The following is a 26,509-nucleotide window of genomic DNA, read 5'->3' as shown; positions in this document are numbered from 1 at the left end:
GATGACCCTGGTCATCCACCAAGAGCGTTTTCCTTTTCCCTCACCACCATGTTGGTTGGTCAAATGTCATCGATTCCACTCATTGATTCCATCCAGGATTCCTCCCTTTTGTCCCCCTCTGCATTTATTCAAACTGTCTCCCAAATAGAGGCTGAGCCCATTCCTAACATGCCTTGATGAAACTAATGTCTCTTCCTCCCAGTTAATGTTTCACATTCTTCTCAGACTGATTTCTCAAGTTATAAACTGGATCACTGCACTCCCATCCTTTTAAAAACTTTACCCACAGGATAATCACCTAACTTCTCAAGTCCTGGCCCCAGTACTCTAAACTCACTTATTTCCTTCTACTCCTTCTCAAATACTTTAAATCCTAGCCACAAAGAACCAAGTTGATTTCCTAGCTTATAAATTGGAAACTGTCTGATATAAAGATCCTATTATTTATAAATGAGTTGAAGGGTAAAATATATTTTGACTAACTATACTTCTGAGATTTTCAGATCCAGGTATTTATTTATTTTTTATTGAAGGGGAGGAAGCAAGGGTAAAACAAGCATTTAACAAGTGCTTAATTTGCCAGACTCTGTGCCAAGCTTGTGACGTGTATCTTCCCATCCACTCCCATCAGTCTCATGTTACTGTTTCATAATGTATATGTTTATTTATACTCATTCATTATATTCATATAATTATATATAATACATAATTATACTCATAATGCATATGTATATTTAATAATGTGTATGTTTCACATACGGGACAACTGAAGCTTAGAGCAGAAAATAACTTGCCTGATGTGTGATAGGGAGAGAGCATAGAGCCAGGTGTTGAGCCCCAGGCTACCCGAGTGCAAAGCTGTTGCTCATAACCGATGTCCTAACCTACTTCATCATGATGGATATGTTACAGCAGAGTAGTGAGGATGATTAGAAGGTTTTCAAGCAGAGAACATTTATAAGGACATTTCAGACAGAAAAGTGTATATGTAGCCTGTAAAGGAATGAAGAATAGAGAGTGGTCTGGAAATACAGTGAATGCAGGATGGATAACAAAAGCCCGGGGAACTTTCAGGTGAATGAAGATGAGATTGGAAAGGTAGGCAGGGGCCAGATCAGAGTGGATGTTTTTATGAGAATCATAATCACAGTCATGTTCTTTTCAGTTTGTTTTGTTTAGAAATAACTGAACTTATAGAAAAGTTTCAAGAATAGTGCAAAGAAACCCATATACCTCTTACCCACATTTGAAAGTGAAAGTGAAGTCGCTCAGTTGTGTCCACCCCTTTGCGACCCCATGGACCGTAGCCTACTAGGCTCCTCCATCCATGGAATTTTCCAGGCAAGTGTACTGGAGTGGGTTGCCATTTCCTTCTCCAGGGGATCTTCCCAACCCAGGGATAAAACCAAGGTCTCCCACATTGCAGGCAGACGCTTTACCATCTGAGCCACCAGGGAAGCCCAACCCACTTTTACCTATTGCTAATATTTTATCAAATTGCTTTATCTTATCAATTGTCTATATCTATTTTTCTATAATAGATATTTTATATACATATGATGAATAATTTCTGAACCGCTTAAAGGTAAGTTACATACATCATGGTCCTTTATAATATTTCAATGCATGTTTCCTAGGGATAGGGTGATTCTCTTATATAACGATAGTAATCAACTTTAGTAAATTTAATATGATACAACATTTCTATCCATTTGGGCACCTGTAATCCAATTTAGTTAATTGACCTAGTAATGTCCTTTATAGTTCTTTTTTCTTCTAGTACTTAATCCAGTCTAGAGTCACATATGGCATGACTCTAGACTATTTCTGTCTCTCTCTCCCCCTCTTTACAATAACAGCTTTATTGAAGTTTTAATTTGTTTTTATTTTTATGTTGAAGTGCCGGCTTTCCCATAAACATGAGTTTGTATACAAGGAAACCATAGAAAGGACCAAATATCCTTGGAAGGTATCTTTTAAAAACTATAATAATCATCAAATCACTACAAGTCTTTGCATTTCAAGTAGGAAGAGGATTGCTAAACAAACTCAGATTGGAGAAAAAGCACAATGAGAACAAATGCTGCCAAGTGGGGTATAATGGGAGAAGAGAGTTTTCAGTGGCGGAACTTCCATCTTTAGCATCATGTATTAGAAATGCCACATTGATATATTTGTTGTGGAAAATTGTCTTTTAAATGAGGCACAACCTAAAGAAAGAAAACTGAGTAATAAATCTGAATAAGAAGGAACTATAAGATATAGGTCATTTAGTAGTATTCTTTTCATTGTTGCATTAGTAATTTAATTTTAAACATGTTTGAGAAAAATAACCACAGTCTTCTGGTCTGTTTGACATTCTAATATATTTTCTTGGGCTGTTTCTCAGTATATTTGTGCTGTGTTGTGCTCAGTCATGTCTGACTCTTTGCAACCCTGTGGAATGTAGCCTCTAGGCTCCTCTATCTGTGGAATTTTCCAGGCAAGAATACTGGAGTAAGTTGCTGTTTCCTTCTCCAGGGGATATTCCTGACCCAGGGATTGGACCTGTGTCTCCTGCGTTGGCAAGTGGATTCTTTACCACTGCGGCACTTATACCCCTTGTCAATATTTCTTTGAAATAAAACTACAACTCGAGATGAGACATCCTTGCAAGACATATTTTACATGATGAATATGCTTGTGTGATGTATCTGAGATTTGCTTCATAATAAATCAGTACAGAATGAGGCTGGTGGGAAGTGGGATAGTGTAGATGAAACAAGATTTGAGCTTAACTTCTGTATGTGTTTCAAAATGTCCATAATTTTTTTATGCTTGGAAAAGTCGCTTCCCATTCCCATATCAGATATTTCAGGAATACATACAGATGTATTATTTTTACTTATTAGACCTCTTGGGATGAATTTGGGTGTTTGGAAAAGAGGGAAGAGTTGTTTAATTTTCTAAGTAATTAACCAGTTGCCCTTCCCAGGTTGCGCCAGTGATAATGAAAGCACCTGACAATGCAGGAAACGCAAGAGATGCGTTTGACCCCCTGGAGAAGGAAACAGCAACTCAGCCCAGCATTCTTGCCTGGAAAATTCCATGGACAGAGGAGCCTGGCGAGCTACAGTCCACGGGGTCACAAAGAGTGGACACGACTGAGCAGGCACGCAGCAACAGCCAATGGGCCCAGCACTGCTTTTTAAAGTATTTTGTTCTTTCATACTGTGATGCCAGAGGAGACTCTTGAAGAGTCTCTTGGATAGCAGAGAGATCAAACCAGTGAATCCTAAAGGAAATCAACCCTGATATTCATTGAAAGGACTGACGCTGAAGCTCCAATACTTTGGCCACCTGATGCAAAGAGCCGGCTCATTGGAAAAGACCCTGATACTAGGAAAGATTGAGGGCAGGAAGAGAAGGGGGCAACGAGGATGAGATGGTTGGATGGCATCACTGATGCAATGGGCATGAATTTGAGCAAATTCCAGGAGACGGTGAAGGACAGGTAAGCCTGGTGTGCTGCAGTCCGTGAAGTCGCAGAGTTGGACACGACTGAGTGACTGAACAACAGCGTGATGCCACTTTTATACACTAGAGGATATGCTGTTTTGTTTCACTGATTCGTCTGAATATTCTGGCGTTAGTACAAAACTGTTTAGTGATTCATTACTTTAAAAGTAGTATCCAGGGACTTCCCGGTGGTCCAGTGGCTAAGCCCCCACACTTCCAATGCAGTGGATACAGATTCCATCCCTGGTCAGGAAATTAGGATCCCACATGCTGGCTGTGCAGCCAAAATAAAAAGACAATGAAAAAAACAACAAAAAAAAGATAGTATCCACAAAGAAATAAATCCTTGTGTATATGGTCAAACAATTTTGGACAGAAGTATCAAGATCATTAATTGGGGAAGACAGCCTTTTCAACAAATAGTGTTGGGAAAACTGTTATACACATGCATGAAAGTTAGACCCTTACCTTACACCAAATACAAAAGTCAATTCAAAAAGAATCAAAGACCCTCACATAAAACCTAAAACTAAAACTCTTAGAAGAAAACAGGGCGAAAGCCTCATGACATTGGATTTGGCAATGATTTCTTGGATATGACACTGAAGACACAGGCAACAAAAGAAAAAATTGACTGACTGCTGCTGCTGCTGCTAAGTCGCTTCAGTCATGTCCGACTCTGTGTGACCCCACAGACGGAAGCCCACCAGGCTCCCCCATCCCTGGGATTCTCCAGGCAAGAACACTGGAGTGGTTTGCCATTTGGACTTCATCAAAATTGAAAACTTTTGCATCAATGGTCCTCTGGCCAGAGGTGGAAGAGATGATGGAAACTGAGGATTTTAATAAACAGGGTAACTGTAAATAACGAGGAGGTCTCTGGAGGAAATAAACTGGGTGATAAATCAGGAAGTATTTTATCCACTTATGGTATTACAACAAAAACACCATAGACTTGAGATTTTTACAAATAAATTTATTTCATATGGTTCTGGAGGCTGTTGTTCAGTCACTAAGTCGTGTCTGACTCTTTTGTGACACTGTGGCCCACCAGGGTCCTCTGTCCATGGGATTTCCCAGGCAAGAATGCTAGAGTGGGTTGCCGTTTCCTTCTCTAGGGGATCTTCTGACCCAGGGATCAAACCTGCATCGCCTACATTGATCGGCGGATTCCTTACCACTGAGCCACCCTTCTGGAGGCTAGAAGTCCAAACTCAAGGCATCTGCAGATTCGGTGTCTGGTGAGAGCCTGCTTCCTGGTTCATGGACGGCTATCTCTGCACTGTGTTCTCATATGACAGAAGGGACCAGGCAGTTCTCGGGGCTCTTATAAGGACCCTAATCATTCATGAGGGCTCCACTCTCATGACATAATCACCTTCCAAAGATTCTACCTCCAAATACCATCACACTGGGGATCAGATTTCAACTAATGAATTCTTGGCAAGGAACACATACATTTAGTCTATACCAGAGAGTTCTCAGGAAAGGCCACTTTAGATTGGACCCTAGTGGAAGCCGTGCCTGTGGAGGTGACCTCTGAGCTGTAACCTGTAGGAGGAAGACTGGGCCATGGAAAAAGGCTGGCAGTGGGCTCATCTAGAGGAAAAATCCATAGGGTGGAGTATTTTAAAAACTCATTTTCCTGAGCTAAGAAGTGTAATTGAGATAAGCACTTGATACTTTGCCACCATGGGCTTGTACAGATTCATCCATCCTTCAAATCATGCAGGATTTTGATGTGGGAAATAAGAAACGTGGGCTTTAAGACAGCCCTGAGAGTAACTGTGTAAAAGAGAGCATATTTTAAAAGAATTATCCTCCTGCCTGGAGATCATGCTTATATGTGGCCATCTCTCTCTTTCTGGAGGTCTGTTCCCTCTTCCACTTCCTAACTTGACATCTGGTAAGAAAGAATTTTGCTTAGCAACTGAAATAAAACCCCCAAAACCCAGAAGTGACACTATCTTAGTTAAAATTAAAAGTTTAATAAAAACATCAAAAATTATGTTCACAATGAGGACTAAAAGTAGGTATCAGGCAGAATTACCAAACAAAGTACTATTCTTTTTACACTTCAAGTAAATCATAAAGTACAAAATCGTAAAACATCAACACATGGGAGGAAAGCACTAAGTCTTTGCAGTGATTTGCCATAAACAGATGTTTTTAAAATGCTACAGTTTAAGGCATTATTTAAAGTTTAATAAACATCTTATTTCAACATACTCTCACAGAATAGTTTTTTTCCTCAAATTAGCTGCAAACTGTTTAGGGAATACTGAAAATGTATTTATAAATCGAGGAGTAATAAATTTGCTAATGCAAAGTTAATAGTGCAATTCCAAAGCATATGCAATTTCAAATGAGGAACAAACTGCCCTGCTCATGACGCAGGGTAACCCACACCATCCATCCAAGATCTGCACAACAAACTCTCCATTCACTCACAGTGCCTAGGCATTTCATTCATTAGGTTTTCTATTTTAATTAACAAAAAATGCTCAAGGCACCTAAAGATTGGCCTGTATGTCATTTATCCATGTTGAAAATGCAGAGAGATAGGCTGCTATGGGATCTAGTGGAGGAAGTACCAAGAAGTGGTACAGGAAGAACTCTCCTGTTATAAACTGGTAGGTTTGAAACAAACAGTGGTACTTCTTATTAATAACTACACAAAGTCCTTAGCTTCTCTAAGCTTGAGCTTCATAGCTACAAAATATCATCCTGTGACTGGACAGTCTGTAAGAATTACATAAGTATTCAACTGAAGCATAAAATATGTTGCCAGAATGAGGAAGGCTCAAAAAGAACAGCTGCTCATATTATATCACGATTCCTTCTATATACGGAATATAATGGGAGAATAAAGGAAAGGCCTGGCCACTTTTGGGGCATGTTCTCTGTGGATAGGTCTGCTCTTCACTGTCTAGGACTGCTCAGACATTTATCATCCTGGCTTCGTGGCAGCAAAAAAGGCCAGTAGCACCCCCATGATTATGATAACGAAAAACACACCCCCATATTTCCAAACACCTCCTGAAAGAGGGCGTTACCTTTTTCGAGAACTGCTCTTTCAGAAGGAGCTTATTTATTAAGAAACAATTTAGTTATCTTAATAAGCAAAAGAATGCCTTCCTGTCTTTGTGAGTCTTCAAGGATGAGATATGTTAGGCCTAGTGGCAGGAAGGAAGAACAGGAAAGGAACGTGCAGTACAGCTCAAATCCTTCCCTTATTAATCCTAGTATCAAAATTCCTGAGCTCACTATTCAGGGCTCAAGTTAAAAGCTAGAGCTACATCCTTGTGGGTAAAGACAGCAGAAAGGAATCCTGCCATGAAGCCACTTCTTCATCTAGGCTCACTGTTGATGTAGTTGAAAGAGAAGGCAAACATATACATTCAGACCATATCCATTCCTCAACATACTGAACAAGGGTTCTCTTCATCCTATGTCTACAAAAAGTAAAAACTAAAATCGTAAAAGGGTAATGATAACAAGTCCCTTAAAACTGACATAAACTCTGTTCCAAGATAAGTTCTAATTCATTGTCACTCAAGCCCACATCCTTCTCTGATGAAGTATTAAAGTCTGAACACCACTTTCATGTTGCCATGGGTCTTAAACAGGTAGGTCTTCCTTCTCCCGGATTTGTTCTCCAGAACTTAACAGCATCTTAGTGATGTCAGTAAAGATATGGGGCATTTGACCATCGTTCAAGCCGAGATGAGTGTCTGCAGTAGCTCAGTGGTAAAGAATCTGCCTGCAATGCAGGAGCCGCAGGAGACCCAGGTTTGATCCGTGGGTCTGGACGATCCCCTGGAGAAGGGAATGGCAACCCATTCTAGTATTCTTGTCTGGAGAATCGCATGGACACAGGAGCCTGGCGGGCAGTCCATAGGATCACAGAGTTGGAGACCACTGAAGTGACTTAGCATGCACACATGCATGCCAAGATATGAGGCAGGTTTTGTTACCACTGCCTTCCATGTGAAAAGACTGAGGCACTGAGAGATGAGATGAAATGCCCACTGGTGGAGCCCACTGGGCATAAAAATCCATATTGCCTGCTTCCCCATCCACTACTTTGGTCGCAATCCCCCAAGTCACATGCATTACTGAAATGGCTGAAGTTTCCTGCAGAGGAACCCCCCCTCAAAAGCAAAAGTCCCCATGTTCGACCCTCTTTCCAATCTCTCTCTGATCTGAGGCCAACCTAGATTTTCAGAGTTGCCAGATCCACTGTCAATTACAGAAGGAAGGCTGTTTAGAAGGATGTGTATTTACATTCTCTGCACCATCTCTTCATGGATATGTTCTTTATCTCTTTGAAATGATTATATTAAATGGATGTGGGGCTAAAGTTAGACCATATTTCCCAGTCAGGATTGGCTTTGAATCCTTAGGCAAAACAAACGTGAAACTCTGCATCAGGCTCACGAACATCAGGAACAACTCCATCTTTGCCAGCTGCTCTCCCATACACACCCGCTTCCCTAAAAATAAGACCAGAAAAAAGGGATTACAAGACCACCCCTTTTCCTACCTCAAAAGGGATACATTTATACAAAAACTCTAAATTGAGTGTTTTAAAGGCAGACACTGAGAAGTTTGAAATAAAATTGCCACATATACCCCAGGGCTTCCCATAGTCTATTAGAATTTTTACCAAGTTCACATTTTAGCTGACTCCTCACAAAAATCTATGCTCATCCTAGATAGAAACTGGAGATGGACCCAACAAGGCGGGCTACCTCGTCTCCTCCTCCATACCTACTTATCTCTTTCCCTGCTCTTACCTGGAAGACTGAAGAGAAGAGACATCCCGTGAGAATCTCCGGAGCATTCCTTTTCTATAGAAAGAAGCCTCCTTGCCCTCATCTAGGGACCTAAAAGAGTAACTGCTGAGATCAGAGATCCCACCCTCTTACCCACCATTCAGGCAGGTCGAAAGCTGCTCTTAACTCTAATAGTTCTCTGGGACTTCAACAATCACCTGGACAACGCAAAAAGGAAGATTTCTAGTCACGTTTAACGATTTAAAATCAACTGCTTTCATTTTTTTTAATATGAAATGAACATAGTGGAGATGCATTATCTAAATTATTTCTCTCATATATTGGCTTGTCAAGAAAGACACATTTTTAAAACAATATCATGAAATAATAAAAGATTCTTCTGGTTCTACTTCTTTCTTAATTATACCATTAAGAAAATAAAAGTTTAACTGACCTATCCCAAAAGGAATAAACGTTTCCTTTTTAATAAGTTGTCCTTGATCATCCAGAAATCGATCAGGGTAGAAATCATTTGGTTTCTCCCAGATGGCTGGGTCTCTGTGTACTGACCATAGGTTGGGTAATATTATTGTGCCTTTAGGAATGGTAAAACCTTGGAGCACTAAAACAGAACAAAACCACAAAATCATTCAACATGCTTTTACTAATAGCTCTCAGTAAACATCACTGTTTGAAAAAAAAGAGCTAGTTATGTATCTAGGTTCTTAAGCTGCTGAGAGTAAACTTTCAGGTACTTTGAGGGCAGGGAAAAGACCTCATTAACTGTCATAGTCTCCACACGATCCCTAGACTCAGCCTAAGACAGAGCACAGGAGCTGCTCTGATGCATGCTGAGTTAATAAACCCAATCAAACCATTAAAAATTATAATTAAGAGAAACATTAAAATAGAAATCATGTGGCATGTCAAGTAAACTGTTCCAAAAAATTATAAATTCCTCCCTGGTGGCTCAGTGGTGAAGAACCCACCTGCCAATGCACGAGGCACAGGTTTGATCCCTGGGTTGGGAAGATCCCCTGGAAGAGGGCATGGTAACCCACTCCTGTATTCTTGACTGGAAAATCCCATGGACAGAGGAGCCTGGCAGCCACACTCCATGGAGTCACAAAGAGTCAAACATAACTTAGCAACTAAACTCAGATGGTAAAGAATCTGCCCGCAATGCAGGAGACCTGTATTTGATCCTGGGTCGGGAAGATCCCCTGGAGAAGGGAATAGCTACCCACTCCATTCTTGTCTGGAGAATTCCATGGACAGAGGAGCCTGGCAGGCTACAGTCCACAGAGTCGCAAAGAGTCAGACATGACTTGAGCGACTTTCACTTCTCTTCACTTCAGACAACAGTAATTTTTATATATAATTTACAGCTCACAGTCTTTTATGTCCACACAACAATGCAATGAAGAAGGTAAACTAAAAGGATATAACAGGACATCAGCACTGGCTCTCACCAGCTGACAAGATCATATGTACTTTAAACAATGCCCCAAAGATGCCGCACATACTTGGTATCTAATTTCCACCCAACTGTTGAGTGATCCAATGTCATTTATAAGTGATTGCCTCCTACAATTGTCTTATAAGTAGATGCAAGGCCATTTCATCACAGGCTGTCTCCAGAGGACAACTCCTGGCTATGAAGGACATTTACAGTCTGAGAGCCTGTATGTCACTGTAGATGAGAGGCTGAAACATGTGCCCTCAGAATCAGATGGGCTCTTCTAATTCTTCACCATTTGTGCTTCAGTTGCAGAATTGTTAAAAACGATGCAGGATAATTCCCAGTTGAACTCCTTAATTCCAAATTTAGGCTAGCTCTTCGGACCTCCAAGAACAGGAGGACTGAGAGGGACCTTTGTTAACTATTGTATCTGCCAATACAGCCACCTTAAAGGGAAGAATTTGCCTGACCAGTGTACATGAGCATGCTCTGAAGCCAAGAGAGCTGTTTACCAGTCAGCCAGTGCTGGAATGCCAGCCAGTACAGCAAACAGGGACAGCGAGGCTGAAGCATCCCCTGGACATTTGATTATCCATGACCATGCCAAACCCCGGCTGCACCCTCACCTCAGGTCCTCTGGGTGAAGGGGCTGGGTTCCCCTCAAGGGCATTCCGAGGAGGAAGGCCCTGGACTTGCCTGTTTTCTCTGAGGTCATGTGAGGGATGGAGAGCGGCACCACAGTGCTCAGCCTCTGCACCTCCATGATGGTGGCTTCTGTGTAGGGCATCTGTGCCTTGTCAGTGAGGGAGGGGGCGCGGTCAGCACCAATGACCCTTGCAATTTCTTCATGAATCTTTTCTATACAAAAAAAAAAAAAAGGAAAGCAGAATCCAAAGGATAAGCCAGGAGAGACTGCCCTCCCATGCACACTTCCCATCACCACACCTGCCCAGCTGGGAAGTCGGCAATAGAAGCTGACTTAGCCTCCGTGAAATGAAGCACCGCTCAGATATCCCAGTAGAGGCAGCTGGTCCCAGGGACTCTGTACCAGCCTGGGACGCTTAATGGAGCATGGCACAGCAGACAGAGGGGCCAAGGGGAAGGTGCACTGGATTCAGGACCAGTCTGAATCACTCTCTCGTATCAGCTTAGAACTGGCTCTCTAAACTTTTACCTGTGATGACGTGTGACAGCTCAACATGACCCCCCCGTGACCCCACTTCTTGGTGGTCACATCTTTGTGCTGTCCCCTCCCACTTTATACCAAACTGGTCTCTGTTACCAATAGAATAGGGAGAAGTAGTGGTATGACCATTCTGAGCTTGGGTTAGAGTTGACCACCATGGCTTTTGTGTGGACCACTCACTCTCGAGTCATTCATTCTGGGAGAAGCTGGCAGCCAAGTCAAGGTCTGAAGGGTAAGGCCCGCCAGCAGTCATGTGGGTGAATCATCTTGCTAGAGGATCCTCTAGTCCTAGTCAAGTCTACAGGTATTTGTTACCCCAGCCACCATCATGATTGTAATTTCCTAAGAAATCCTATGCAGAACATCCAGCCTAAGCTGCTCCAAACTCCTGATCCTCAGAAACTATGTGACATAATGAATGGTTGTTAAGATGCTAAATTTTGGGATAATCTGCTACTCATCAATAGTTAATGAATATAGGTAGGCAAAATCCCATCTACAGTAGGCAGACAATGGTCCCCCAAGATGTCCATAATCCCTTAGAACCTGTGAATATGCTATCTTATATGGTAAAGGGACTTGGATTAAACGAAGGACCTTAAGCTGGGGAGATTATGCTGGATTTTCTCGGTGTGCACAGTCTACTTACATGGGTTTTAAAATTGGAGAACTTTTTCCAGTTGAGTTTAGAATCAGAGGGAGATATGACTATGAAAAAATGGTCGGAGAGATACAAGATTGCTGGCTTCAAAATGGGAGCGACGGGGCCACCAGCCAAAGAAGCTGGAAATGGCAAGGAGATGGATTCTCCTCCAGAGTGTCCAGCAAGGCACGCAGCCCTGCCAATGTCTTGATTTTAGCTCACTGAGACAGTGTCAGACTTCTAAGGTACAGAACTCTAAGATAACAAATTTGTGTTAAGTCACTAAGTGTGTGGTTATTTGTTGTAGGAGCAATGGAAAATGAATACACTTCTTCCCCCTGTCCTTCCACTGTGAACTTCCACTGATATTCACTACCTACTGGTATTGATGTGGTAGAACTAGCTCTGTGACCTTGTGAAAATCACAGAACTCTGGGCCTCTGGTCTCACTTTCAAAAAAGATGCATGGGTTCAGATGATTATGATTCAACTCTAAAAGAGTCTTCTCTAAAGTTCTTTCTTCATCCTAGATTTCACACAGAATCAGACCTGTAGAGATTTAGAGCAGATGCATGCAAGCTGTGGCCTTAGTGCCACTGTCTAGAATCTTGGAGTTTCACTGTTAACACCTTACCAATTCCCTATGAGATGTAAGCATTTCCATTTTGTTTTCCAGCCTGAAGATGTTGCTTATTGATAGGAGCCACAGGATCACCAAGGTTGTTGATCCTGATTTAAATATCCTGGTTTTGCCATGAATAAAGAAAACATCTGTTTATTACCTTGAATGTTGGGGTGCATTGACATATACAGGAGGCACCAAAGCAAAGAGTTAGTTGTGGTATCAGTGCCAGCAATGAAGAGATCGCCGATGATGTAAAATAAGTAATCTTCATCAAACCCACTATTGCTATTATTTTTCTTCTCCTCCTCCACATGGAGAAGATACATGTCTATGAAGTCCTGAGGGTTCTCTACATCCAAAGACTCTCGATGATCTTTGATGATTTTTTTAAGGAAAATGGTTAAATCCTTTTCAATCTGTCTTAATTCCTTAAATGGTCCAAAAGGAAGGTAATAAAGCCAGGAGCATATGTTGACCAGGAGGAGCTGGGTGTTCAGACAAACTTCTAATGCTCGTGACATAAAATTAAGCATTTGCTTAAATTCACTATTGGTGTAATCAAAGCGCCGACCAAAGCACAAAGAGCAAATGATGTTAGAGACGGCGTTGTTGACAATGGGGAAAGGATTGAAAGGGGCGTCTCCGTGCTTTTGCATTTCCTCTTTCACATATCTGAACTCCTCAATAATCTTGGGCTCCAAGCTAAGCTTTCCCAAGCCAAAATGACGAAGAGTTGAATGAGAGAACTTCCTCTGTTGTCTCCAGACTGGACCATAATGTGCAAATACAATCCCTGCAAAAAGAAAACCAAGGAAAGAAGGTGAGAGACAGCAAAGCTTGATTATTAACACTGAAGAGGACCAACCATAAAGTGGACTTGTACTTCTCAAGTCACTTGTGCAAAGCTCATATACGTATAGGTAAGGACCACCAGCCAAGAAGAACGACTGGCAAAATTTAGTTATCCAGATAGTGTATGTTTCTAATAACAAAAATTATATCTAATTTCACTAGAAAACTTTGCTAAAAAGCTTATTATTATAACTCCAGGTGAAATAAGAGAAAACGAGGTTCGATTTCTAGAGTTACCTAAATTTCAAAATCTTACTTTCTTAAAGTGAACCCAGACTTAGAAAATATCTCAAGCTGCTGCTGCTAAGTCACTTCAGTCGTGTCTGACTCTGTGCGACCCCATAGACGGCAGCCCACCAGGCTCCCCCGTCCCTGGGATTCTCCAGGCAAGAACACTGGAGTGGGTCGCCATTTCCTTCTCCAATATCTCAAGCTAGGTACACGCATATTCTAAACATTATGAACACAAGAAGCACAGTAACAGAGCGCACATGAGGGCAGGGATAATATCTGAGTTTGCTCCTCATTAAAATCCAAACTTCTGACATAGGGCTACATACAGAGGAGGAGCTTGTTAAGTATTCGCTGAATACGTGAATGACCCAACTGAATTAGAACGGTGCTCACCAAAGCTTGGATCAAAGAACGGGCAAGTAATCTAAAATGTCTGTTGTTGCAAACAGCCCTAATTTAAAAGCCTCTGAACTCTAGGACATTCACAACCACAGCTTATTTGATTCTCACTTATGTTATACATCTTTCACCATCAACCCCAACAGAATTGCTCTCAGATTTTGTATCAAATTGTTCTCAAATATTCTTTGCTTCCTGTCACTTATTTCATCCTCCTCTTTTCCATGGTGTGCTTTATTGTTTCAGCCAGCTCTTCTTCCTTCCTATTTTTCATCTACTTCATTCCTGCTACCTTCAAGGACATGCTTCATTCACTTAACGAATATTTCTGAATGCCTACTATGTACCAGACACTGGGATGCTGTGAATACAGCTGAGAATGAAATAAAGACCTCTCTCAGTGGTTAAGTCTGTCTATGTAAAATGATTCTCAAAAAAAAAAAAAAGCCATATGGTCTGTTTTGAATGATCAGGTTCATATTCCTGACCGGGATCTTCCACACATCTGCTCAAATACGATATTCTTTCTAGGCCTTCTGTTTAGGTGTTTTATGACTCCCATTTGTCATCAACTACAAATTTTTGTAGGGGTTTCCCAGGTGGTGCTAGTGGTAAAGAACCTGCTTGCCAATGCAGGAGACATAATGAGACATGGGTTTGATCCCTGGGGCGGGAAAATCCCCTGCAGGAGGGCAGGGCAACCCACTCCAATATTCTTGCCTGGAGAATCTCATGGACAGAGGAGCCTGGCAGGCTACAGTCCACGGGGTCAAAAAGAACTGAACACAACTGAAGTGTTGCAGCACAGCGTAGAAATCTTTTTGGACCTCCTGTGTTGAACCCATTTCCCTGGAATCTATGTCTTTTTCTTCTTTCACTACTGAATTTTGTTGAAGCCTATCCTCTAGTAGTTTCCTGGGAAAGGATACATCAGAGACAGATTTTCTAAAGATTTTCAGCACATGTATTAATTGTACCTTTCCCCCTCCATCAGAATTTTGAAAACATTGCTAACAGTATGTTGATGTGTCCTAAAACACACACACCTTCAATGTGACTGCTGCTGCTAAGTCGAGTCAGTCGTGTCTGACTCTGTGCGACCCCAGGCTTCCCAGTCCCTGGGATTCTCCAGGCAAGAACACTGGAGTGGGTTGCCATTTCCTCCTCCAATGCATGAAAGTGAAAAGAGAAAGTGAAGTCGCTCAGTCGTGTCTGACTGTAGCGACCCCATGGACTGCGGCCTACCAGGCTCCTTCGTCCATGGGATTTTCCAGGCAAGAGTACTGGAGTGGGGTGCCATTGCCATACTGCCATACTCCTCTCCAAAGTGGAGAAGACCCCAAAAGTGTGCCTACCAGAAGTATATTAACGATCTCTTGTCAAATAGTTGCCATCACTTGGCAGTTATCGACATTTTATTTTTGCCAGAGGGCTGAAATGTATCTCATCTGATTTTTATTTGCATGTCCCTGACTGTTACAGTGAGTTGGAACAGCTTCTCATATGGCTTTTGCCCAAGTTTCCTATTCTGTGATTTGTGCTTATAAACTGTGCAATTTTCTTCTTATATATTCTACATGCAAAGCAGATACTGTCTTTCACCACGTGAATTGCTTTTTTTCATGTTTTCATGCTACTACTTGATAAACTAGTTTTAAATATGAAGGTAGTTGCATTTACCAATCTTTTCTTAGTGGTTTGTGCTGTGTATCTTATTTTAAAAATCTTTTCCTACCACAGGTTCATAAATACAACTATTTTCTTGTAAAATTAAAACATATTGCTTTTTGACATTTAAGTCTCTATAGCCTACCTGGAGTTTATACTTATGTTAGGTATTCCTGAAGAAGGCGATGGCACCCCACTCCAGTACTCTTGCCTGGAAAATCCCATGGATGAAGGAGCCTGGTAGGCTGCAGTCCATGGAGTCTCGAAGAGTCGGACACGACTGAGCGACTTCACTTTCACTTTCATGCATTGGAGAAGGAAATGGCAACCCACTCCAGTGTTCTTGCCTGGAGAATCCCAGGGACGGGGGAGCCCGGTGGGCTGCCATGGGGTCGCACAGAGTCGGACACGACTGAAGCGACTCAGCAGCAGTAGCAGTAGGTATTCCTACTTGTTGTGAAGAAGGAATCCACTTTACCCCTATTCTGAAAATCTGTTATTCAAGCACCATTAATGGAACAGCTTCTCCTTTTCCCTACTGATCTACACCACTTCCTCTGTCATACATTTGCTGTATGCCGGCAGCTCCATTACAGGTTTTCTAGTCTGCCTTCTTGTATATTGTTGCTGTTGTTTAGTTGCTAAGTTGTGCCCAACTCTTTGGGACCCCATGGACTGTAGCCCGCTAGGCTTCTCTGTCCATGGGATTCCCCAGGCAAGAATACTGGAGTGTATTGCCATTTCCTTCTCTAGGGGATCTTCCCGACCCACATTTCCTACATTAGCATGGAAACATGGGTAATCAAACCCACGTTTCCTGCATTAGCATGCAGATTCTTTATCACTAAGCCACCAGGGTAGCCCACTAGTTTTCAGACCTTTATCCTAAGAAAGGATAGTGAAGGCTCTACAAGGGTTTCCCAGGTGGCTCAGTGTAAAGAATCTGCATGCCAATGCAGGAGACACCCCTGGGTTGGGAAGATCCCCTGGAGAGGGGAATGGCTACCCACTCCAGTATTCTTGCGTGGGGAATCCCATGGACAGAGGAGCCTTGGGCTACAGTCCATGGAGTTGCAAAGAGTCCAACACTATTGAGAGACTAACACTTTCACTTTTCAAGGCTCTACAGTTGCCTTTGAGATCCACTTAAGCTGCGGTCCACAAGTATTGTTTGCATGTCTTTTCAATACATTTGAAGTATAAAGTTTTTCTTCTGTTATTCTCTTTTGCCACCTAGGTTAACTGGCTTATGCTGATTTTTTACATCGATGAGGCTAGCTTTTTAGTCTAGAATGTGATCAATTTTAATAAATCTCCAAATAAAGTAGGGAAGAATTTTTATATAAGCAATTGTTGGGTATAAGGTCCTCTTTTTTTGAGATTTAAAAAAAACTTTTAATTTTATATTGGAGTTATCAGTTCAGTTCAGTTCAGTCACTCAGTCATGTCTGACTCTTTGCGACTCCATGAATCGCAGCACACCAGGCCAATGAACAATGTGATAATTTCAGGTGAACAGCCAAAGGGACCCAGCCACACATATACATGTATCCAATACAACTGAAATTTAGCATTGTAAAATTGTCACTTTGAAACTAAAGAAGAAACCGAAAAGATAGTGATTTTTGCATATTGTTACATGACCTTATTAAGTCTTTTTTTCATATGAAGGACGAGAGCACTAAAAAATGATCCACTACAGGTAAAAATACACCAAGCCTGCCACTGTAAGGTCCTTCCCAACAAAGAAAGCTGCTAACTGTTAGAATCACATCTTCTTTATCCTTACCAAGTTTTTATCTGCCTGATCTCTCAACTATTCAAATACTTATGTTAAAATATTTTGCTCTAATGGTACTTATCAATTTCTTTTTGCAATTATGTAAGTTTTTGTTGTGTGTATATATATATATTTTTTAAGAATTAAAATATATAATTAAAATACACAAAAATTTTATGTATCTATGTTGTATATGCCAGACAACATTGTCAGCTACATTCAAATTTAGAAATATTTTATCTTCCTGGTTAAAAAAAAAGGGTTCCTGTTATCATCATGTAATGCCTTCCTTATTCTTTCTTTCTTTCGTTCGTTTTGGGGCTGTACTGGGTCTTCGTTGCTGCACTCCGGCTGTCTCTAGTTGCGGCGAGTGGGGGCTGCTCTCTAGGTGCAGTGCACAGGCTTTTCATCTTGCATGGTACAAGGTCATATCTCTCTGCCCTCATTCCCCTCCCTACTTCAAATCACTGGCTGACCAAGAGGTCACTAAAATCCAAAGCTCTTCAAAAGCATCTATTTTCTGCAGGGAAGGTGGTGGTGATAAGGAACTGGTCTAACTACAGTTTATATGCACTTCTAGCAATTGCTGTTTTCAGCTCTCTGGCTCATCCCTATCTCCTGCAATCACTGGTACCTCCGATTCCTGAGCCTTTCTGGGATTCCTTAGGAAGAACTGGACCACACTCCATTAGTACCTCCCCCTGCAGAAACCTAAGGGTGGTCACCCACCACTCTCTGAAGTCATCTGCCAATCCTGTCTCCGTTTTTTGTCTTCAGATGTTGTGGTACGGGGTTATAGGAACATTTCATCATGGATGGGGTAGGTGCTTCTGTGAAAAGTTCCTCTGGCATAGTGTGTGATTTTCAAGAAGGAATAAAAATTTATTAACTACCCCTGAAACTAGACTCTCTTTGTTTACTAAACCCCCATAAACTATTTTCTAGGGAACCACAGCTTAATCACACTTCCTGTCTTGAACCATGCCCAATCTTTTGCTGCTGTCAGCATTCAGAGGCTGTGTTATTGGGCTCCCTTCTCTTTCCTTGGAAAGATATGGTCTCTCACTCTAACTTCAGGATTTTATCCTAATTTTAACTGCCATCTAATTTAAGATGTCACATTGTCACATATGACATCTCTGGTCTGTCCTATTTCTCAAGGGATTTTATTCTTTTGTTAGGTCTTCAGTCTGTGTCACCTACTCATCATCTTTCAAACTCTCACCTTTAAACTTATCTTTAAATCCATACATTTGGATTTTAGAAACATTTTGTCTAGCAAAATGCCCTCTATTAGTTTTTCCAATATTTATTTAGAGTCCCCTATGTGCCAGCTACTAAGGGCATATGGATTTAAAAGACACAGTCGCTGTTCTCGAGATGCTTTCAGTTTTTTTGAGGAACTGGATAAATCAACAACTCTACTGTTTTATGCTGGACTCTACTGAAGTTGCATAGCATATTGAAATGTTGTCTGGTGGGTTGCACTAAAGTTGCATAAGTGGTATGTATGGTATTGAGTGTTGCATTGTTGGGCTGTACAGGATTGAACGCTGTATGTTGGACTATACGGAATGTTCTGTTGTTGGGATACATTGTATTAAATGTTGTATGTTGGAGGCTACTGAGGTTTCAGTGTAGACAAGGGAAAGAGCACCCTGTCAGCTGAGTGAAAGCAGTACTTCTCAGACAGGACATCTGGGTGATACTTCATTTGTAAATAAGGATGTATATGAAGGCACATTTTAGAAAAATAAAGAACTTGGGGAAAGTTAAAAAGGGGCTGGTTTATCTTTAGGGAAAAATTCAGGTTTAGATAAGGTGGGGGAAAGGAGGGAACCCTCTCAAGAGAGGCTGGTCCTTGGCCATTGGGTATTGACAGCAACTTGACAGATATGAGGACTTCCCCAGTAGCTCAGATGGTAAAGAATCTGCCTCACATGCAGGAGACCTGGGTTTGATCCCTGGGTCAGGAAGATCCCCTGGAGTAGGAAATGACAACCCACTCCAGTATTCTTACCTGGAGAATTCCAGGGACAGAGGAGCCTGGCAGGCTACAGTCCATGGGGTTGCAAAAGTCGGACACAACTGAGAGACTAACACTTTCACTTCGACAGATATGAAGTGCAAGACGTAAGAGGTGTCCAAGGAGACAGTGTCTGAGAATGTCAGGGATGAGAGGCATGGACAGAATTCATGGCATCAGGTTTCAAACCTTGTAAAATACCCTGGTCGGGAAGCCAGAATGGCTTAGAGTCTTAGAGTGTTTGGAAGAGGTTCAGGCACATCTTCCAATTGTTGACACCTCCATTCTTTTTTTTTTTTCTTTTTTTTTTTTTGACATTGGTGGCTCAGAGGTTAAAGCATCTGCCTACAATGAGGGAGACCCGGGTTTGATCCCTGGGTCAGGAAGATCCCCTGGAGAAGGAAATGGCAACCCACTCCAGTATTCTTGCCTGGGAAATCCCATGGACAGAGGAGCCTGGTGGCCTACAGTCCACAGGATCGCAAAGAGCTGGACACGACTGAGTGACTTCACACTATTTTCTTATGTATACAATGGTTGTCTACAAAGACTTCATCTCAAGGGGATAAAAACCACTGAAAAATAAAAATGACTGCAAAGCAAAATCAGGACTCTGGTTTGGAAATGACAAAACATACCCTCAAGCTAGTTTGGCAAAAAGGCCAAGTAGGCTGTGGACGGAATAAAAAAGCAGAAAGAGCTGGGTGTCACCACCTCAGAGAGGACTAAACATCACAGAACCCCTTCTCTCCGCACCCCCTTTCACTTCTTTCTTACTGTGAACCAGCTTTTCCAAGAATCAGGAGCTACCCTGAGATGCCCATTCTCCCATTTTCACCACTACAGAGAAAAGCCCTTCTAAAACCCTCTATTCTCTAGTTATAACCTGAAAAATGCAGGAGAAGGACTCAAGTGTTTCAGTCAGGTATTCCATGGTGATACCACTTCGGAATAATTTACATTTATTAGTTTTGCCTTGAGGTTTTCAAACTATGCCATTCTGGTAAGTAAAGTACTTCTTGGGTAGACTTGGCTCTGACTTAATAAACTTCTTTTATTTGAAGTACAGTTGATTTACAATATTATATTAATTTCAGGTATACAAAATTAGTTTCAGGTATACAAGATGATTCTGTATTTTTAAAATATACTCCATTTAACATTATTATTAATATTGGCTATATTCCTTGTAATGTACAATATACCCTTGTAGCTTATTTATTTCATACCTAGTAGTGTGTACCTCTTAACCTGACTTTGTAGCTTTATTAACTATTCCTGCTCAGGAACAGAATCAGATGGATCAATAGGTTTGATGGGCATAGCTAACGTAGAACATCTTTATGGCCTATCTAGCTGACTATAGTTTTTATGTTTAAAAACAACATCAACTTGTCTAAGCACAATCATTTGAAAAACTCAAATAACTTTCCTACATGCTAGAACTCATTGACAATGTGTTAAGTGAACAATTTCTAGCACATCACTGTTCATGAAACATTCCTTCTCTGCTAGTCTCACCCACTTTAGCAGCAAAATTCTTTAAAAACAATTTCTTGTAAGAAACATTTAATAACACTATTGGTCTCCAGTTCCTAATATCACCTTCTCTTATAGCCTACACATCCTCCTTCTGGCTTTTATATTTTACATTTTCACATTTTATAATGTTTCTGTTGGAAATGACACTGAAGGGAGTGAGCAGGGAGTGAGGAATGCCTGGGCATTCCTCAAATCTTGCTGAGTCTCTCAGCCTTTCACTCCTGTGGCCAATCTCCTTCAAGCTGACCATGCCATCCACTTCTAGATCTAGAAGTCAACCCAGAACTCATCTGCTCCTTTATCCCTTGATGGTCATCTTGAGATAAATTTACCTTCTCCCATTTTATTCTTCACCTTTGAAACAATTCCATTAAAAGATTCCTTGACTATCTACATTTTCCTGTGCAGATGGCCTATTGTTTATTCCAAGTAAAATCCATAAGCATTTCCCTTGTTACATATGGTTCTTGCTTTACCTTCTCCTGTCAATCACCTTCACTAGCAACAGAAATTTCTTCCAGCACATTTGCCCAACATACATCCACCAGAACACCAGAGCAGCATCACCTGAGAAGTCCTAGCTGTGTCTTGGGGGAATTAATACTTTTAGGTCAGACACTGCAGCAGCAAATTATCCTGGGCACCCAAGACTTTCCCCATAAGGAGGGATCTAATAACAAACTGTGATCCAACTAATACTTAAAAACTGCCTTGTTATATATAACAACTACCTTATATATGTAATAATAACCGCATTATATATAACTACCTTATTATGTATAATAATAAATGCCTTACAATATATTTATGTTAATAACTACCTTATTATATCTAATAAGGCAGTTTTTAAGTATAGTTGGATCACAGCTTGTTATTAGATCCCTCCTTATTTAGGGAAGTCTTGGGAGCCAGGGATAATTTGGTGCTTCACTTAAAGTATTAATTCCCCCAAGAGACAAAGCCTATTGTACACAGTGAGTGAGTCAGAAGGAGAAAGACAAACATTGTATATTAACGCATGTATATGACATTACTTTGCCAACAAAGGTTTGTCTAGTCAAGGCTATGGTTTTTCCTGTGGTCATGTATGGATGTGAGAGTTGGACTATAAAGAAAGCTGAGCGCCGAAGAATTGATGCTTTTGAACTGTGGTGTTGGAGAAGACTCTTGAGAGTCCCTTGGACTGCAAGGAGATCCAACCAGTCCATTTTGAAGGAGATCAGCCCTGGGTGTTCTTTGGAAGGACTGATGCTAAAGCTGAAACTCCAGTACTTTGGCCACCTCATGTGAAGAGTTGACTCATTGGAAAAGACTCTGATGCTGGGAGGGATTGGGGGCAGGGGGAGAAGGGGACGACAGAGGATGAGATGGCTGGATGGCATCACTGACTCGATGGACGTGAGTCTCAGTGAACTTCGGGAGTTGGCGATGGACAGGGAGGCCTGGCGTGCTGCGATTCACGGGGTCGCAAAGAGTCGGACACGACTGAGCGACTGATCTGATCTGATGGCATCTGGAAAGACGGTGCTGATGAGCCTATCTGCAGGGCAACAGTGGACACAGACACAGAGGACAAGCTTGTGGACACAGTGGGGGAAGGGGGACTCATGGAGAGAGCAGCATGGAAACACACAGGCTACCATATGCAAAACAGAGCCGGTGGGGATTCGCTGCTGACACATGGAGCTCAGCCCAGGGCTCTGTGACAGTCTAGAGGGGTAGGACGAGGGGGCAGATAGGAGGGAGGTTTAAGGGGGAGCCTGTGACTGATTCATGTTGATGTATGGCAGAAACCAGCACAGAATTGTAAAGCAATTATCTTCCAATTAAAAAAAAAAACACCTTCCTTATTATGGATTATTAACCAAACTATACATCCACCAAGAAGGACCTCAACGAAGAAAATCTAATTCTTACCTTTAAAAAATCAGGAGGAAAAGACAGACAAGCAACAAAAGTGACAATACAATGTGGTCAGTACAACAGTAGGTGCTTGGTGCACGCATTCATTCATTTCTTGACTACTTACTCTGTGCCAATTAGTGGGGGTGCAGTGGTTAAAATGACCTAAGTCTTTACCCTCACAGAGGTCACGTTCTGGAGGGAGGTGGGGTTGGTAATAGACTAAATGCTTTCAAAATGTTCAATGAATGAGTTTGGTGAAATATGAATGAGATTAAGTTATGATATTGGATAGTGTCTAAACTAGAAGTGAAAGGTGACACTTGACTTAAGAGATGATAAAGAGTCAGCCAAGTACAAAGTTATTCCAGGCCCAAGGATAACAAAACCCAGTAGCCTGAAGCAGTCACCAACTTGCCAGGAAGCAGCTTAGTGTGTCCAGAGCAGACACTGTACTTGAAATGTACAAGGAAGGTATGAGTAGAAAAACATAAAGTCCAAAAGGCAAACAGACGCCAGACCCTTTAGGGTACAGAACGGGGTCAGAAGCAATTGGTTTCAGTGGCAGAGTGACATGATTTGTTCTGATTCGTAGTTTTTTGTTTTTCTTTTAAGAGATCCCTTTGATTGATGTATATATGAATGATTGGAGCAGAAGCAAGCAGGCTAGTTAAGAGGTTTCTGCAGTAAGAGATGAGAACTGACTGTAGCTTGGATAAGCTGGAGATGGGTAAAAGTGAATGGATACAGCACATGGATGTATCTGCAGTAGGAACTGATGAGACTTATTGACTGACTGGTAGGGAATGGGATGAGAGTTTAACTGAAAACAGTGGTATCACAGAGAAAAGAATAGCGCACCTCTGCCTGGGAGGGTAGAGAAATATGTCATAGAACACATCCTCAGAGAGGAGACATTGAAGCAGGTATGAGGAAACAGAGCACAAGTATTAGTGAGGATGTGGAGAAACTGGAATGTTGGCCGTTGCAGGTAGGAATGTGGGCCATTGCTGGTAGGAATGTAAAATGGCGCAGCTGCTATGGAAAATGGTATGGCAGTCACTCAAAAATTAAACACTGAGTTCCCTATGATCAAGCAATTCCATTTCTGGATTTACACCCAGAAGAACTGACAGCAGCACTTTGAGCAGTTATTTGTGGATACACCATGTTCACAGCAGCATTTTTCACAATAGTCTGAAGACGGAAGTACCCAATAGTCCATCAAGGAGGAATGGACAAACAAAGTGCAGTGCAAACGTTAAATGGAACAGCAGTCACTCTTAAAAGGAAGAAAATCCTCACACGTGCCACAAGATGGATGACCCTTAAAACATTGTATGAGGTGAAATGTATCCGTCACAAAAGGATAAATACTGCATGATTCCACTTAAATAAATTACCTAGGATGGAAAATAGAATGATGGTTGCCAGAGGTTAGAGACTTTAATGTTTCGGGGGTGTTTAGTGTTTATTTAATGGGTATGAAGTTCCAGTTTTGAAAGATGAAGAGGGTTCTGGAGATAGCGGAGATACTTTCACAATGTTATTGACTTAATGACGCTGAACTGTATGCTTAAAAATGATTAAGATGGTAAATTTTATGCTATCTGTACTTCACCTCATTAAAAAAGAGAGAGAGAGAGAGAAGAAAAGCAGGCAGAAGTTCTCCAGGTGGCCATGAGATCGGAAGAGAATTCCAGGTAGAAGCAGCAGCCTGTGTGAAGGCGTGCAGAGGATGAGGTGTGGACTATGACATGTGTAATTTGTTTTTCAGTAATATCAAAATTAATGTTTTAAACATTAAAATATTAAGATCGTCTTTACTATTCATTTAAAATCCTGATGCAAAAATCTGGCTTAATCAGGGTCTAAAAAGCCTGAATCTCTTTATGCCACATTCCAAGAAGGGGAAGCAGCAGTTCATTTACTTAACAGTTACTGGCTCCTACTTCCAGGTGGCACAATGGTGAAGTATTTGCCTGCCAATGTAGGAGATGCAAGAGACAAGGTGTTCAACCCCTGGGTCAGGAGATTCCCTGGAGAAGGGAATGGCAGCCCACTCCAGCGTTCTTATCTGAAAAATTCCAGGGACAGAGGAGCCTGGTGGGCTACAGTCCATGGGGTCGCCAAGAGTCAGACACGACTGAGCACACACACACTATACTACTGCGCTACTGCACGCCGGGAAGGACGAGGAATTACTCTGTCCTCCTGGATGTCAGTCTAGTGGTGAAGACACAACTTTGGGCCCAAGGTTAGAAAATCCTGAAGCCTCAGGACTGATAGCGAAGGAAAAGTACTTTTGCAATTAAACAAGTTCTAACAAGGGAGCCTAACTTACCTGCTGCAGAAGTGAGGGGAAAAAAAAAAAAAAACTCCCTGCAGCAAAGACATTGAAATTAACATCTGAGTTAAGGATAGGATTGGCACAGATGGAAAAATAGTCTGGGACCCGTGCCGGCCAATACAACAGAGGGAACACTGATAAATAAAGGGCAACTGTGATATTCGACTGCAGCAGATGTTTACCAACCCTCAAAACTGCCCAACTTAGACTTCCATAAGCAGGAATCAGAGAGGCTCTGAACCTGATGTATTAGGTTTGTCAGTTGGCTCCTATCCTATGGGAAAATAATCACATTAAATTCTTGCACTCAGAAGGCCAACGGTGTAAATATCCCTCTCTCTTTTTAACCAGGCCAAAGTTCCTCGTCGGGAACACAGCCTGAAGAGTGAGGCCCCGTTCTGGGAAGGAGTGAATACTCCTGGGGCGGATGGAGCCTATCCCAGCTGGATGGACGGGATCCGGGAGTGGGAGGAGCGCCTCCCTCCACCTCCGGGTGCAGGTGCGCGGCGGGCCGGGTGCGCGGCCTCAGGGGCACAGAACCCACAGCCTCTGCGCACCTGCAGCCCCAGCCGCGCGTTCACAGGGCCCGTGACCCCGAGGCGCGGCCCAGCTCACCCTTTCCCTTGGTCATGATGGAGGTCAGCGGCACCCGCGGGCGGTCGCTGAAGACCTCGGCCTGCTGCACCAGCGCCTCCCGCACGCTGTGGAAGTCGTTGAGGACCACCACCAGGTAGTGGCCGATGAAGAAGCTAAAGATGTTGCCGTACACACGGCCCAGGTCGGCCAGGAGCAACTGCACGCCCTGGCCCGAGGCATTCATTCCTCCGTTTCTCGCTCGGCGATACGGCCAGCTCTTCCTTCGGAGAAAACGCGGCAGCAGCACGAAGCCGAAGTTGCCCACCACGGGCCAGGGCGCGGGCCCGGGGGGGATGCCCCGCTCCGGGAGCCGCCACAGCCAGCTCCAGCCCAGCAGCGCGGCGAGGACGAGCAGCAGCAGCGCGCCGCCCGTGGGGTCCAGCCGCAGCAGCCCCGGGGGCGCGTGCAGGAGGCGCAGAGGCCAGGCCGCGTCCTCGGTGGGGGGCTGGGGAAGCCCGGGGGAGGCCATGGCCTGTGCACCGGTGTCCGCAGCCTCTTGCCGCAGACCCCGCAAGAGTCTCCCAGACACTGGTGCCGGGCCCCAGGGCCAACTTCCCTGGGCGCCCAGGGGCGGGGAGGAGACGCGGATGCCACTCCGGATTGGCTGCACCCACCGCCTCCGCCTGTCCCTCCAATCAGCGTCGCCCGAGCTGAAACGGGGACGCGCTTGCAACCGCGCTGTTGAGGTCCGCGGACCCGGCTGGGCTCGCGCCCCTCCGCTGGGTCGGACTTAGCAGTGACCTACGCCTGAAAAAAAGATACTCGCACATATTTACGCTCTGATTGGTTATCGGACTTCCTGTGTCCATTGTCAGTTGCGTGCTTAAACCGTGCCAGGTCAATAGGCCCCTCTTATGACTCAGCCTAAACATTAGCACTTTTACCCTGAGCTGGGAGAGAGGTCCTCGCCCCGTCTCCTGGAGCAAAA

The 26,509-nt window shown here is 42.8% G+C and overlaps 1 protein-coding gene across 5 annotated transcripts; it reads right to left on the bottom strand.

The window, feature by feature from the left end:
- Nucleotides 1–5,466: 5,466 nt before the first annotated feature.
- On the bottom strand, nt 5,467–26,285 carry CYP2U1 (cytochrome P450 family 2 subfamily U member 1). Of its 5 annotated transcripts, XR_015165821.1 has the most exons (6): nt 25,561–26,179; nt 12,350–12,985; nt 10,435–10,596; nt 8,731–8,898; nt 8,298–8,387; nt 5,467–7,994 (listed from the first exon to the last, which is right to left on the bottom strand). XR_015165821.1 is itself a non-coding variant. In XM_086406994.1 (5 exons), the coding sequence occupies exons 1-5, from the start codon at nt 26,048–26,050 to the stop codon at nt 7,819–7,821; spliced, it is 1,632 nt and encodes a 543-aa protein (XP_086263120.1). In that variant the 5' UTR covers nt 26,051–26,285; the 3' UTR covers nt 5,467–7,818. The 5 variants fall into 5 exon arrangements, 4 of the variants coding, with proteins under 4 accessions (XP_086263120.1, XP_086263117.1, XP_086263116.1 ...); XM_086406994.1 differs by lacking the exon at nt 8,298–8,387 and having other exon boundaries at nt 25,561–26,285; XM_086406991.1 differs by lacking the exons at nt 8,298–8,387; nt 8,731–8,898 and having other exon boundaries at nt 25,561–26,180.
- Between the last annotated feature and the right edge of the window lie 224 nt (nt 26,286–26,509).

The sequence above is a fragment of the Bos grunniens genome, chromosome 6 (genome assembly GCF_055505025.1).
Source record: "Bos grunniens cultivar Pamir isolate PY7600 chromosome 6, Bosgru_T2T1.0, whole genome shotgun sequence".
Lineage (NCBI taxonomy): Eukaryota > Metazoa > Chordata > Mammalia > Artiodactyla > Bovidae > Bos > Bos grunniens.
Note: the sequence above shows the minus strand (reverse complement) of the source record. Positions and strands in the feature narration are given on the sequence as shown.